The sequence below is a fragment of the Dermacentor albipictus genome, chromosome 1 (assembly GCF_038994185.2).
Source record: "Dermacentor albipictus isolate Rhodes 1998 colony chromosome 1, USDA_Dalb.pri_finalv2, whole genome shotgun sequence".
NCBI lineage: Eukaryota > Metazoa > Arthropoda > Arachnida > Ixodida > Ixodidae > Dermacentor > Dermacentor albipictus.
Genome location: NC_091821.1, coordinates 213,046,335 through 213,062,187, shown reverse-complemented (window position 1 = coordinate 213,062,187; position 15,853 = coordinate 213,046,335). Strand labels below are relative to the sequence as shown.

The window sequence follows — 15,853 nt, the reverse complement described above, 5'->3', positions numbered from 1 at the left end:
AGGGTGCTCCCCCGAACCTCAATGAGTCTGCTCACGAGGCTGCGCGTGACCTTACCGAACGCGGTTCCTCTGCAAGGAGCCCCGACTCCCCTCCTCCCTACGGCCACAGGAACGCTCCCGCTACTCACAACGAGGTTAATAAATTCTTCTACATGTCTAGAAAAGTCTTTCCACCCTCTCACCCCAAGTTTAATAGGGCGCAAGCCGTTTCGCTTAGACTTCTACAGACCAGCACATATCCGTGTATGTCCGTTCTGCACGAGGCTTACCCCGACGTGTATCGCGACGACGCCTGCCCGTCCTGCGTGCAGACCTCCACTCTAGCGCACATGCTCTGGGAGTGCGGGTCGGCATACCCCAAGTTCATCACGGAGTGGGACTCGCTTCTGCGTAGCCCCGCTTTAGAAAAGCAAATACTGGCTGTCCGGCGTGCCCGCGACCGGGCCGGTGGGCTAGACCTGCCGGTCCCGACGTGGGACTAGCTGGTGTTAAGAATGGCGAGCTGCCAGGCAAAATTGCCACCCAATTGCGACTAGGGGACAAGACGCGCATCCCCCACTCTCCGTCGCTGCAGCTAGGAGGCGTTCGAAGAAGCGGGCTTTGTGCTCAAAACCGCCTCCATCCACCAGCCCCATCGCCATTGTGACGGAACGAGTTCGGTGGACGAACAATGGTGCCGGAGTTCTCCAGCGCGGACCTGATCTGCTACGCATGAACAAGCTGCCGCGGGAAAGCCGTTTTATGTTGCTTCCCAGGCCTCGTCCAGACGCAAGACAACGAGCTACCCACGATTGGCGCCGATACTTCCCGGAACGGCACCCCTCCAACGCCGGCGTCGGGCATCGGTATGTGTGTGCCTTTGTGTACGTAAACTGTTCTGCGGAGCGGCGGCAAGTTGGCGATGAGTAAACGAACAGTCGCCGCCTCGTATGGCCGGCGGACCGAGTGTATAAAAACTGTTGTTGTGCAAATGCTGGACACACTTCTCTTGAGCAGTCATGTTAGACTGATACACTTCTCTCGTGCAGTCATGTTGGACTGACACTCTTTTTCTCAAGCAGTCATGTTAGACTGATTTAATTTCTGTAAATAAACCCATATTCCTCGTTCTCGATGAGAAGCAGTTCTTCCCTTCATCAACGTCCTCAGCGTGGGTAAGTTGGACGACGGCATGGGCCAGCTACCTTCAAATTCATGCCGGACTCCAATCTTGGCAAAGGACCACGAGCGATGGGATTGAGCCCCCAATCCTGACACCGGGTGCGCGACGATCACTCTCACTCACTCACTCACTCACTCACTCACTCACTCACTCACTCACTCACTCACTCACTCACTCACTCACTCACTCACTCACTCACTCACTCACTCACTCACTCACTCACTCACTCACTCACTCACTCACTCACTCACTCACTCACTCACGTGGGCAACAGCGAAAACGCACGGCCAGCGGTGAATTGGCCAACGAACAGAAAGCCCACATAGCTTCGCTGCACATCTCACGGCAAAGCCGCGGCGAGTGACGCCGCTCTGGGTGTTGGTTATAAAACCCCTAGTTGGTTACAAATTTCTGCGCCATCTATAATTTGTACCACGAAGCATCATCGAAACACTATACTTGGAACGCCTTACCAGGCGCGAGTCGGTGATGTTACGGCTGGCGTGTAACACCCCGCGCAAAAAGGATGCTCGAAAGACCCTGCTCAACCGAAGCGGAGGATGGATTCCTAATTTGCCATGGTTGTTTCGTGTGGTTGCCGGTCTGGCAGGCGCCCCGCAGTGATGACCGCAGTGTGTGGCACCAAGGGGAGAACCCTTTCCACGAACTATCCAACTCTGGGGGAGAACGCTTTCCGCGAACCAAACAGGACCCGCGGGCTGCCGCCAGAGGAGGCAAGCCCGTGCCAACTTACTTGGGAGAAGGGATCCGCCGCCTGTCCCCGAGCAGACTACGTGGGTTGCTGCTAGAAGAGGCAAGCCCTTGCAAACTCACCTGGGAAAGTGGGGTGAAAGTGGGAGCAGCCGCCAAACACCGAAAGGACTCAGTGCATGTCACGTGACGTTGACGTGAGCAAGATCCCGCCTACGATTTTAGCGGGCCTACTTAAGGGGCCCCGCAATGTACTTTTTCAATTAATTCATTCTCTTCTTATCCTTCACGAACCATTGAATAAACAGTGCAAGTTTCGCACTAGAAATCGTCTCGTCGTTGCCTGGTCGCCATGATCTACCGGACGTCTGTAGCCCGCCGACAACGCCACGCTACCCAATAGTAACGTCGGTCGAGGCTCGAGAAACGGCGTCGCAACAGTGCTCCTGTATATCCGTGGCCTCGACTTCCGTCTGTAGGGACAGATACGGATGAAGGCCGGCGCTATGATGTGTGCATATACGTATAAGGTGAATAATAGCTAAAGAAACATGAAGACAAGGACGCTGTGAAGTATGTTGTCGGACACGTATTGTCGAACCGGAGTTCTCCTTATTAATTGAGAGGAAACAACAAAAAGGAACAATTGAGTGAAAGCCTTATGTGTGCCTTTATTACGAAGTATATTGTATTTCGCCAAAACATAAGCGACAACAACACCGCAAGTCTTTCCTTACGCATCCGACAGCAATGAATTGAAACAAGAATACAGACGCAAAGCGGCGACAGCGCTCGCTCAAGCGTTCAACACACGAGAACAATATAAACACAACCTTTCCAAACTTGGGAAGAGGCAATGAGGGGTGGCGATAAGGCAATTACGTGCACCACAAAACAGCATGAAGCAATGGGATGAGGGGGTGCAAGAAAGCGGCAATAGTGTGCACACATCGGTGAGTTAACGCGGCCAGTGTCATTCGTAAACCTCAAGCATACAGGCATAGACAATATTTAAAGTGCTGAGTGCCGACAGCGGACGGTCCACGCAACGCAACACTATCCTGCAGAGCGGCTGCTGCTGGAAGAAAAAAAAAAATACCAAGGGGGGGGGGTGTAGAAAGGAATGCAGAAGCAACAAATTTCTCTTGGAGCGCGCAGATCAGTGACTTACCGAGCCGACGTTTTGCTCTATCTAAGTGCCACCATGGTCCCTAAAACAGTTTTCTGGCTCACACTTGAGTTAATAGAAAAATTCTTTGTCTCTTTCTCGGTATATCTATGTACAATCCACCGCATGCCTGCGTCCGCTAAACAGCCTCCATCCACATCAGTACAACGATAGTTTTTTTTTTCTTTCTTGATGTAGTGTACATTAAGAAGCACCAGTCATAACACATGCGCCGCACATAGACAAGAGCCGTACCTGGTTGATGTTGAGTCGTGGTTTGCGCAATACTTCAAAATAGAACGACTTCACATCTCATATATATGACCGTCCGATACTCACCCTATAGTATGTACAAGCTACCGTTTGCGTTATGTACAAGCGCTCACATTGTAGTATTCAAACGGCATATGCACAGCATAATATATATATATATATATATATATATATATATATATATATATATATATATATATATATATATATATATATATATATATGTGTGTGTGTGCACTTTTTATGTTTCACTTTAACTTGCCGAAATATAGATCACTTGTCTCGTTAGCGGCTGCGAACACAAGCACTGGTCAGCAATAAAATGTGCAAATATACACTCTGTGACATTCATTCACCGCAATTTCTTGATCACGTTCTTTTCCTTGAACCCCATCTATTTACAGCCCGAATTTCGACTATTTTGTTCGTTTCCGTAGTAATCTACTGTGCTATTTAATGTTAACATACGAAAATTAGTTAATGACTCGTTTGCTTATGCAGCGTGCTTATCAAAATCATCCAGTTAAAGACGGTGGTAACGAGTAGATAAAAAAAAATCAGAACTACCGCGACTACCGGAGGTGAACTAGTAGCTATAAAAAGCACGAATATCGAATAAAATGCTATGATGCTTAATTGAATGGGAAACAATAAGAGCAGACAAACAGGAGTCTTCGTTACCATTCAGCCGTTAAGAACTTAGGGCGGTAATGATTAATATACAAGTGCAGCAGGCATTAAACATAGTTCTGTGAATAAGCGTCGAAGAGCCATACCAGTGTGCTAAGAAAAAAAAGAAGACTATTCATTCTTTCTTTACGTACATCTAATTTGGCACTTTGTATGAATAAATAGGATATTTTAGTTATTTAAGCATGCAGTGTTGAGACTTAAGTAGCGACCCCATAGACTGTGTGAATCAGTCACGATGGTATTGTGCAGCTGTGTGAATGAAGATTATTATTGTTCCTTCTAAAATTAAAAGCAAATGTATTTAGAGAAACGAGATCGCTTTCTTGCTATTTCCGTGAATCAAGACAGAAGATCGAATTATGTGTATCAGCACCACTCACGCTGAGAATAACCTACGAAATTCCTTTACATTAACGCAGGGTATTATGCTGTACAATAGCGAACTTGACGCTATACTTTAGTGAAGGCAAATGTAACAATTTCACTGTTTTTCAACAAGGTCACGAGCAAAACGATGCAAGCTATCGGTGCTTTCTTGTAGATATTGCAAGCAATGCCAATATTCTCAGTGAGCCATAAACAAGCTATTCATGGCCCAAATTGCCGATGTCTCATATTTATTATACGAAGCTGGTGTGGCACTTTTCCTTCGTTACTGCAAGTTAACACAAAAAAGGAAATTTATCTCAACTACAAAAAATATTTTTGTGTCAAGAGGATTATATAACACATTAATAACTTGGCATAAATATGAAAGAAAAAGTAAGGTCCTTCGTACTGTTTAATACGCGCTAATTGTGCAGCCGGTTTACCAAAGGATTTAGGAACTTGTTTTTACATATTGTCTGGACGAAAATATTCGATTCTATAACGAAGGCTGACAGTGTTCATGTACTCTCTCCCTCAGCCGAAGTCGGACAACAGCCTACCTTTGACACATCCGTTCATAGTTCAGCCTTCACAACACATACTTTCAATAGGCATGGTGAACCACATGCTCCTACTGACAAGCGATGAATACGCCACTCGTTCAACTGTACGGTCTGTAACCTGAGGAATGTGCCGCTGTAAGTATCACCGTGCAGCGAGGTGCACAATTACATTCTCGGAGCGAAAGAAAAAAAAATGCAGCTAGAGTGGCTTTTGTACAACCACTAAAATGACTTTCCTCCCTCCACTTTGTCTTCTACATTTGGAGGTCGTCGCACAAGCGTCATAGCATAGCGGAACGTCTTTGCGCAAAGCCAACAGCGCGCAGAGGCCACCAGGAACGCTGGCAGATGCCCCCTGCTAACACCATCGGAAACGATTCGCGAGCACTCGCAGCTGTCGCCACTGGGCGATCACCCACGACGGTGCGTGGCGGTGGACCCTTCAACCGCGTTGGCTGACCAACAGTCTCGAACGCTGGTCGCGCTCTTCTGCGGAGCCGTGCGCCTGCTCCCGGAGCGCCTTCTACGGCGCACGGCTCTCGCCACGAAAGTTGCCGCTGCTGGCCGTCCAGAGTCACTGCGCGTTGGCGGCCGATGCGGCGGCGGCGGAGGCGAACGGCTGCAGGACGGGCGGTTGAGGCGCGGCGAGGGCGGCGCCTGAGCGGCGCTCCGCGTCCACCGAGCGGTTCCTGAGCAGCGTCTGCGTGACCTGCAGGTGCTTGCGGATGTACGTGGCGTTCGGGTCCAGCGTGGTGGCGTGCTTGAAGCAGCGCTCGGCTCGGCTTAGCTCCCCGCGCTCCACGTACACGACGCACAGGTTGTGCGAGCCTTGTACGTTGCCCGGGTCCAGGGCCAGGATCCTGCGGTAGCACTGTGGCCACAGAACAGGCGGTAAGGGGGAAGGTGTCGCAGGAGGCGGAACAGTTTCAGTGAGAGTACCGCGGGTGTGGTGTAGAAAAAAAAAGAAAAAGCAAGCAAAAGGCTGAAATCATGCCTGTTTCCACGTGCCTATTTGCACGTCGTTGCTTTCGTCGTGTGCCTTAAGTAAGTGGCGACTAACTGGGAAAGCACAAAAAATTGTTACCTTAGCACCGCTACTGAAAATTGCCGCAGCAATGTCTTCGCTACCGCACTGACCGCAATCATGAGTAGAAGTAGCCTTATAACGCCGGTCAATGAAGGAACGCTCTTACGTACTAAAATTAGTCTGAACGCAGGGTCTGTTCCTTTAGTACTATAGGAGCGGCTCGTGGAGATTGGCCTGCGCAGTCTCCTAGCAGGCTTCGCTTATATACCACTTCCGCGTACTATCCACGGCGGACGCATAGGTGCGCATATGTGCATCTCGTAGACTTTTTTTTTCTTTTTCCTGAAACAACGCGCCGCACAATTTTGTGGGTCATACATCTGGCACTGCGGCACGCTGTTGACCCCGAAGCGCGCGCCTCTCGCTTACTGCAGCTCTGTGCAAAGCTACAATAATGTGATCACTCTTGGATGCATTTGTAGATTTAATGATCAACACGAAAGGGACCAAACCCAACTAACCAGAACAAAGCATTATCATTTCCAGAACTGTAGGTGCACTTCTCCGTCGCAGTAATAACGAATGTACTCAATAAAAATACCTTGGACACCAAGTTTAAAGAACAAACAAATAATAAATAGAGAAAGCAGATGCCGAAAAACGAAGTGAATGCCTCAAGTGCCCTATATATATATATATATATATATATATATATATATATATATATATATATATATATAAAAGCATCCTAGACGACCTTGGCACTGCACCGTGGTGGCTAACGAGCCATAAACAGGCTTGTCACTCATCATACTTATGATAAACAGCACACCAGCTCACCAGCCGTACAAAAGCCTGTCATCTACCACGGTTATGATAAACAGACTGCTAGAAGCAGAGGGCGATAAAGAAGACGCTAGACAGCCGAGATGGCGCGCTGCACAAACAGGCACGCACCACGGATTGGCGGTCAAAAAAAGTCAGCGCTGACGGTTCCTCCGATAAGAGCTTCTTTGCCAAACTTACGGTGGCATGATCTTCAAAAAGGCATTGAGGTGCATGAACCAGAATAAACATTTCGTATCTATCTAGAGCCAGTAATGCTTCAAACGATAAAATGCGATTTTTGTTTAGATAGTAAAAAGAAAGTTATGTAACATAACTGAAGTATTATCATAGTAAACGTTCTTTTTTGTTTGGCCAGTGATCGTCTGGAGAATGCTACCACAAGAAAATACAAAACACTGTGATCATTTGCGTACAACACTGCAGCGAAAAATAGGTAAAAAAAAAAGAAAGTGCTCTGTTTATGACGTCTTGCTTAAGAATAAGGGTATATAACCTGTGAGACTTACTTATCGATAAGTAAACGGTGAATAACTGTATAAAGGAAAAATTTCATTTGGGGAAATTTTACAGCTTATTTGACTTGCTTTCTAAAGAGCCCTGAGAAGTAATTGAATAAATGTGGCCTTTGTGTCAACAACCATCGGGTTTGGTTTAAAAAAAGCACAGTCCGCGGAGAGCATACGCTGCTGCGAACATTTCAGCCAAATTTTGCAGTCCTGCGTGGCGCGTGGAGCTCACAAACTGAGCAGGAAGTCAACTATTTTTCAAACACTCTCTTTTCTTTCCAAACGAGGCCTTATCCTCACCCGTTTCGAAGCTGCCGGTAACTCGCACGTGTCGTCATATGCCAAATTCCCATAGACGGCTGCTATTGACCGGTAGCTGACATCAATCAAGAGGGGCATTTGTATCAGTGCGCTTCTTCCTACTGCGTGCGTGCGTGCGTTCGTGCGTGCGCGCGTGCTACTGCTCCTGTATATATTATTTGACGTAGTTTATTAAATATGCTGAAGTAAGCGAAAATCTGCTTTCGAAATTTCGATAATAATTACGTACTTCCGGAAGGAGCCGGCCTGTTCACGCTCGGCCGTGGTCGCACGCGTAGGAATTAAACTTTCGCTGATTTCGAAATGTCTTGAAGACTCAACTGGCCGCGAACCACGCAAAAATTAAGGTCAGACCCCACGTTCGCTTGTCAGCGCACGCCCACTCCTGGCTGCTCTTGGCTGACGTAGTCTGCAGACATCGTTTCGTAGTGAGCGATTGACAGCGCTTCAAAATGATGCTACTATCCGTCGGTCAAGCTGGTGCAGGACAAAGCCGGTTCGCATTACGTAGCACACGCCAGACTGGAGCACAGGAGCGTGAGCGCGCACTCCAGCCATGTTATGCACAAAGCATGCGCTGCGCATGCGCACTACAGTTGCGTGTAGCTGCGTCTGATACGTAGCGTGAATACCGCGGCCACCGCGGGACGCCGCGACGAGCCTGCTCGCAGTACAGCCCAGAGGGGCTTTAGCTCGCAAGGCTCACCGCGGCTAGCCGAGGACAACCGCGTTTGGCGTTTGGCGCGTCGTAGACGAGAAAATCGGAAATAGTGGCGTCTACGTGAATATCCAAAATCAAATTTGAACTGCGCGCTCTGGTGACGTTCAGTAAGCGGAGCGTTGCGAGCACACACCGCTCCGCCGTAGCCTTGGCAGTGAAGAACTTTCAAGAAGGAGCGGGAGCACCGCGAATAATATCAAAGGTAATCTCTGATTGCTAATAACTCCGCTTCTGCTGAATGCACTGACGTACTTTGCTGCGAAGTATTTCTGGAATAGTTTATTTTAACTTCAAATGCATTTCTCGACTTCGGTAAAACGTGTTTCAGGGCCACTTCGAGTAGTATCACTAGCAATGAATCATTAACAACTATCCCACTTTGTTGTCCTGATAAGCAGCGAGTAGTTACATTTATTTACAATATAATTAGGTAATTGAGAAATTTTCGCTTAACTGTCATCCGCCTCTTTAGAAAAGACGTAACAAAATTCTTCTCAACTATCTCCTTCAAGTTGGCTTTCTTGCATCAAGATGAGGCATGAGGCAGAGCATTCTTTACAAAAAGTGCTGTGTGATATGAGAAGCGCTTCCACTTCTACTGTTACTCGCAGTATGCAGGATAAGAGTGCTACATGTTTCTCTAAGCACCAGAGCACGGTCATGAACGTCTTATATTTTGGAATGCGACGAAACACTTTAAGATCACAATCAGCTGCTCAGCACAAATGCTCAGCTCAGATCCGGTTACTATGCCAGCCAGTTCGTGATTAAGAAAAAAATACAAGAAGCTGTCAAGGCTTGCAGTGATCCTCTCCTTCGCGTCAGCATTTAGTTATGAAGAGTTACTAGTATCAATTGTGAAAGCATGTGGCAATAGTTCACGCTAGTGTACATATATATATATATATATATATATATATATATATATATATATATATATATATATATATATATATATATATATATATATATATATATATATATATATATATATATATATATATATATATATATATATATATAAACACTTCGTTTTAAGAAGTGCATCAACTTTTCCGTTATAGTCTTGCGGCCACAATATATACTTTTCTTCCATTTGATATTTATTTATCGCGCTATGACTCCTTTCGCTTTCGTCCATCTGCCACTTCACACCAAGGCTGCTTTGCGTAATGCTCTAGTTAAGCCAAAAAAAGAAAGAAAGACAAAGCAAGAGAGAGAACAAAAAGAAATGATTCGACGGGAATTTCACGGTGACGGTAAAGATTGCCGGGCCTCGGGGCAGACACGAAGTAGAGTGGCCCCGCGTCACCAGCAGCGGATAAGCGCGGGCAGTGCGGGGCGAGGGGAGGGAACCGCTCGCGCGGTGATGCATTCCACTCGTTCGCGAGCGTGCCTGTGACAGTGCTGGCGGGGATTTGCTTTGTTTGATTGGACGTCCCGTACGGCGTTCCGTCCTCACCGCCTTAGTTGCGCTTCCTTCTGTTTGCGCTGGATTAGGCACCCAGGGCCGGAGCCGCTAATCTTCGAGACTCACCTCTTCGGCTGCCTCCAAATCCTTGAGGTGATTGACGTTGATGTCTCCGAGCAGTACTAAGCCCTTGATGTGGTTCGGGTGGTACTGGACCAAGGGGAGAAAAGAGAGGAGGGGGGGGGGGAGAACAAAGAAACGCCTCAGTAAGCCTGCATGCGCGAGGACATATGCAGCGTCGGCGTAGGCCAGTAGGGACTCCACGGCCCCACGGCCGCTGCCAACAAAGCCCTGGTTGCTGCCATGTCGCGCGCATCGGCTTGCGCAACTTACGCGCTTACGCTTATGTGCACGTGACCGCCGGAACACAGCTCTATTTCGGGGGAACGGGTTGCCTCTCGTTATGTCGTGCATTGTGCCACATTAAAACGATAATGAGAGCTTTTTCGCAATGACTGGCCTGAAGAAGCGAATGAACAAGCTCTTTGCTACGAATAGAACGACAAAAAAGCGTGCTGCGTAATGCTAAAAACGAATAAACAAAAGTAAGGCGTGAGGCAATAATGAGAGAAGTTGGAAGCGTAACAGACGCCAAATAAATGAAATGAACGAAAGCTACTCGAAACAAGTTGTAATGGTATAGTGGCATAACATATATGCACACAATACGAGTCAAGGTATAAGTACGAAAATATTATTCGAGAGCTACCGGGCGCGTACATTCAAGTTACGCTTCCAAGGTCTCCTGCGTTATTTAAGCATCTGTTGAGGTTCCCGATTCGCAGGTGTTTCCAAAAGGCCCCCTGTGTAAGAATTCAGTAGCGTAGCGAAGAGATGCCAAAGCACAGATGTGGAAAGGGCGTCTAACCTTTAGGAGATCTTTCAGGAACCTCATGGCTTCCATAGGTCGTTGCTGCTCCGACAAGAGCAACGCCAAGTTGAAGAGAGCGCTTCGCAGCTTAGGTTGCACCTGGGGATGTAAGGACGATAGTGAGGTCATGAGAAAATTCTAGATTGTACATATAAATACGAGAGAGACAGACGGACAAATGCGGCGGTAACCACGAAAATCAGTCGGATAAATACAGGGTGGTTTTTTTAGCTGCACCAATATGTTTAAGGTTGTCTGTGGCATATAGAACAATTCTAACCCTTGATCTAAATTACTCGATGAAGTGGCCATTACTTCTATGTGAAATAAAAATACTTGATTGAAGAATTAACGCAAATGCGCCAATTACCTTTTAATAACTTACTTTACAGCACATATTTAAATATACGAATTACAGCTAGTGAGCATGCAAGGCATATCAACTTACAACGAATTCTCAGGACTACGCCAGTTTAGCGATATTAGTTTTCAAAGTGTCCGACGAAACGATTTTTACCGCAAGTTTGACGGCGCATATCTTGAAATAGGTGCCATCCTCAGAATCCGTTCTACGTCGGTATGCCTTCCACGCTCACTAACTAAAATTCGTATATTGATTATGTGCCGTAAAGTAATTAATTATCATGTTATTAGCGTACGCATATTAATTATTCGATTAAGCATTTTGATTTCTCGTACAAGTAATAGCCGCATCGTCGAGCAATTTAGATCAAAAGTTATAATTGTGCTATCTGCTATAGGCAATTTTTAACAATTTGGTGCAGCTACCAAAAAAAAAAGAAAACTATGGGGGCACCTAAGCAATTCTTATTATGAGTAACTTCGAGAGCATTACTTGTCGTTGAGTTATGTCGCTGAGTTTAGTGTTGCGGCGAAATGTTGCTGAGTTCAGTGCTGTTGCTTTATCTTTCCGCGTGTAAAGTTGCTGCTTATGAGGTCGGAACAACACATGACGACAAACCGGCCATATTGCGATCTCTCAGTTGAGCTTTATTTGCGTTGTCCGGGACTTTAGGGGATGCATACTGCCGCGCTGCAGCAGCTGCAGCTCACCATGCTCTTTCTGCCTTTCGCGTTGTCGGGGGAGTGGTGAACGTTGTTTCGCGGCAGCAACTCGCTTCGCACATTTCGCTGAGTTGCCATGGTCTCGTACTTCGTCGGCAGTGAACTGGCGCCTCCGGCCACGCTTTGCTGCCTCGCGTGGTGATGTAGACTCGAGTGATTCAACTTCGGACGATGAAGAGTCAACAGCGGCGAGAGCGACTAACAGCGACTCCCATCATGCTCCATCTAGTGAATCGCCCGCCAGACAGAGCCTAACCACGCGCACAGCCTCGAAGGTATTCATCACTGTCGCCTGTTACAAGGGTGGCGCAGGGGTTAGCGCGCGATAGTGCGCCTCGACGTCCTCCTCGCCCGCCGCTCCGTACATAGTGGAGACAACCGCAGCGTCTACTACGACATTGGGCACGCGAGGAGCGCTGGCAACGCTTCCCTAAGGCGTCCACCATTCACCTGCCGAACGCCGTAGTAGACGTCGCAGTTGTCTCCACTCTGTACGGAGCGGCGCGCGAGGAGGACGTTGAGGCACCCTACGTGCTCGGCTGCGGAGCGGCAGCAGTGGAGGTGGTGCCGAGGATCGAAGCCTCACTGTGGCCACTTTTGTTAAACGAGTAAGCAATTCTGTGCCTATAACCCAACGAGGAAACCCGTCCGTCCGCCAGGTAAGACGAATCGCTATAAAGAAATTAATGTATAAAACAAAATAAATCCGAAAGGAAAGAAAAAACAACGTTGGCGGTGGTGAGTTTCCAATTTACTACCCCGTGCTGAGAAGCCAGATGTCTTATCCACAGAGCGAACACCCATTTTTTTTTACTTCAAAACATTCGGCAAATACATCAATACACACTGCTGCCCCCATGTGACAATATTCACTTTCCCACCGCTGCTGTTTGAGCTTGCGGTTGAGATGACGAAACTTTCATTTTAGCAAGAGTATCCATCAATATAACTACAGTTCATGGTCATACGATACTTTTTGAAACAGTAAACTATTACTTTGCTGAAAATGTGAGTAAACTACGTGAGGTGTTTCACAGTGCTAACACCCAGGCTTGCAGGAGGTGAATATGTCTGATCCTAATGAATGTGTTGTACCGGCGGTACAAAAGAAATGTCAAAGGAGAACAGTTTTTATGAAGGCTTTCTTGAAAGATTTGGGGATGGTGGAATAAAAGCCATCTCTAGGGCCACATGTAGAGCCGACTTGGAGCATTCTAAATATCACGAAAATTCCGACTTAGCGAAAATCTGATGTCAAACACGCCACATCCCCGATGCGTTTCCGTGGTCGCGGGATGCGCCTTCCGTTGGGGCGTTACTTCAACGACCGAAATGCCACCGATCTCTGAGGGCACATGCTCTTCGCGTCGCACAACACTGACAGATAAGCAGTCAGTGAGTTGATACGGATGCTAAGGAGTGATGGGAGGTTTATGGGTCTCATCGCGGTTGATAATGGTTTCACGAGGATGGATAAGGTGCTTAAGAGCGATAAGGGCTTATAATGACCGAAGCAATATTGATGAGGTTGATGAGGACCGACAAGGGTTGATAACGGTAACATCAAGTCCGATAAGGTTGATAAGGACCGACAATAGTTGTAAGGGTCGGATCATGTCAGATGAGGTTGATAAGGAGAGATAAAGGTGGATAACAATCGGATAAATTGCGATAAGGTTGATAGCGACCCTTAAGTGTTGATAAGTTTATACACTGGTCGGATAAGGCTTGATAAGATTGATGATGACACCGGGCTGCGTGGAGATGAGCAAGCGGCACAATGCTTAAGCATACTTAGACAACTCTAGTGGTGTTTCTGCATGAATGTTTTTTTTAGTTATATGAAGATGACGTAATTTGTGTGCCGTTTTTCTGCCATGGCTTTCCTGCCACGGCTTTCTGATGACGGCGGGGTCGCACAATGAGCCAAGTAACGCTCTCACATTAAAATAACGTCCTGCATATTTCGTTGAGTAAGGGCGTCTATTATTCTGTCACTTACACAACAACGTCCCCTGTACCTTCGCCGACCATTGATGTCACGGGGGCTGAAAATGAAGGCTACGGAAGTGATGTGCTTTTAGAGTAATAAGGTGATTATGGTTCAGTGTAATATTTGCCTTGTTATATTTTGCAACATGTATGAAAAAACCGTCAAAGAATGCTATCTTTGCTGTGACTTATGGGCGAGTTTGTGCTTTGGTGCCAGATCGGTTGCTCTCCCGTAGGCACGCGCATGCACACACACACACGCACACACCACACACACACGCACACACACACGCACACATGCACGCACACTCACATACGCACCGAGAGAGACGGAGAGAGAAAGAGAAACGGAGAGACAGGAAACACAGACTAACAGGAACAAGCACCCGCTCTCGTTTATACTAGGGCATAACAATAAAACAGGTGTTAGAGTTGATGACGTGTGCGCAAGCACTATGCGGGAAAAAGAAAGACATGTCATAAGGTGGGAAGATAAAGGAGAGCGTGTCCTGATGCTGTCTATGTCGCGCAAATGGCACTGCATTAAAATACAAGGGCAGACAACTATTATTTACAATGAGTGATCTCTTTTGACAGGCTCACACCACCTTTTGAGTGTTGCAAAAATAGTTATAATAATAACCGCTTACGAAAATTAGCTATCAGTGAAGACTGTGTGCGAGTTGTGGCGGCAGCCAGTGTGCCGTGCACTTCGGGGCTGTTTCTTCTGGTTATCGCTATCCCTACAGCATGATGAAAGGAGTAATAATTTATATACAGAGCTTTTCAGACGCTCACTGTGACGAAGTGATGGCATACGTTTAACAAGAAAAAACATAAAAGCAACTGTCAACGAGATAATGTAATGAAGGAAATTAGCTGGGTGGCATTGAAGTACCAGTCATCTGTTCTGACCTTTCTTTTTAGGGTATGATTTAATGCAAGTTTTATGAGATATTTATCCTTGAATTAGATGATAGCACTAAAGGCAAGTATGATGCCATTATGCTATTTCAATCAGCATTCGAAGCGAATGATACACGAGTGCGTTCTTCCTTCGCGAAAATCTTCCAGCGCGACATACGTCGCCAAGCAATTGAAACGAAATGAACTACTGAAAAACTTTCGATTGACGCTTAACAATCCCAGCTATAGGACGTTTCCATCAGGGCGCAAGACAACATCCTCTCTGCATTGTTGCGCGTGGGTACAATCCTTAGTGCGTTTGAGCAAGTGCTCACGCAGGTCCAGGGGGCATAATAGCGATGCCCAGGTAGCTGTTGTTTGAAAGGTATATAAAAGGGCAATGTTTTCAAAATTTCCCTATTGTTAGGTAGTTGACCACTAGAGAAAACTGGCCCCGTCGGCAGTCTCTGAGACATTCATGTGACATTCTTGTGAGACATTCTCCCGCTTGGTTGCGGCACGCGGGAGAATTCAAGCTTAAATCTAGCGTGGTGTAAACAATATTAATAAGCGGATGTTGCGATAGAGTGTCGATGCAGAATTTACGCCTGATTACGAAGGTCGTGAAGTGGGAACACAGTTACCGGCAGTTAGAGCTGTCTAAATGTAACATCCCCGGACCAAATCTGGAACTAGATTTCTTGGGGCACAGTGGTCAGTGAGAAACAATCAAAGAAAGAAAGGAAAAAGTCTGGGCGACGTGTCTGTAGCGAAAATAAATGCAAACTACGCACGAATCTTTGCGTCGCGGCCCATTGATACAATTCACCTTATTTCTGAGGCCACTGGTACGTTGTTGGCTAAGTACACGGGTGCTGCGCGATGGCCTAAACATTGTTCATTTGGAGCATGCGCGATTTTCCTACAGAGTATAGCTGCCGTCAGTGGAAATGAGAAAATGAACAAACGTCGAGATAAGAGCATTTGTTTGTACGTGCGACAGCTAGTGCTGCTTTTCCTCGCGCGTGTTCTCGCAGTCTGAGCATTCCGTCCTAAGCATTTAAATGCATAAACATTTCTATGCTTACCCAACGAGAAAACCGTCCGTCCCTCCATCCATCACGTCAGACGATCGCTTTCAAGATAGAGCCCGCAGCAGCGAGC

General features: G+C 46.9%; 1 protein-coding gene across 11 annotated transcripts in view; it reads right to left on the bottom strand.

Moving 5' to 3' along the window:
- Positions 1-3,530: 3,530 nt before the first annotated feature.
- Positions 3,531-15,853, bottom strand: part of LOC135915994 (protein O-mannosyl-transferase Tmtc3-like) — a 953,411-nt gene continuing 941,088 nt past the window's right edge. For 10 of the 11 annotated variants that reach the window (XM_065449184.2, XM_070530822.1, XM_070530825.1 and 7 more), the window contains 3 exons: positions 10,703-10,804; positions 9,901-9,984; positions 3,531-5,810 (listed from right to left, as the gene is read on the bottom strand). In XM_065449184.2, the coding sequence (XP_065305256.1) occupies positions 5,514-5,810; positions 9,901-9,984; positions 10,703-10,804 (483 nt within the window). In that variant the 3' untranslated portion in view covers positions 3,531-5,513. The remainder of the gene's footprint in view (positions 5,811-9,900; positions 9,985-10,702; positions 10,805-15,853) is intronic. The other variant, XM_065449185.2, reaches the window with a different exon arrangement.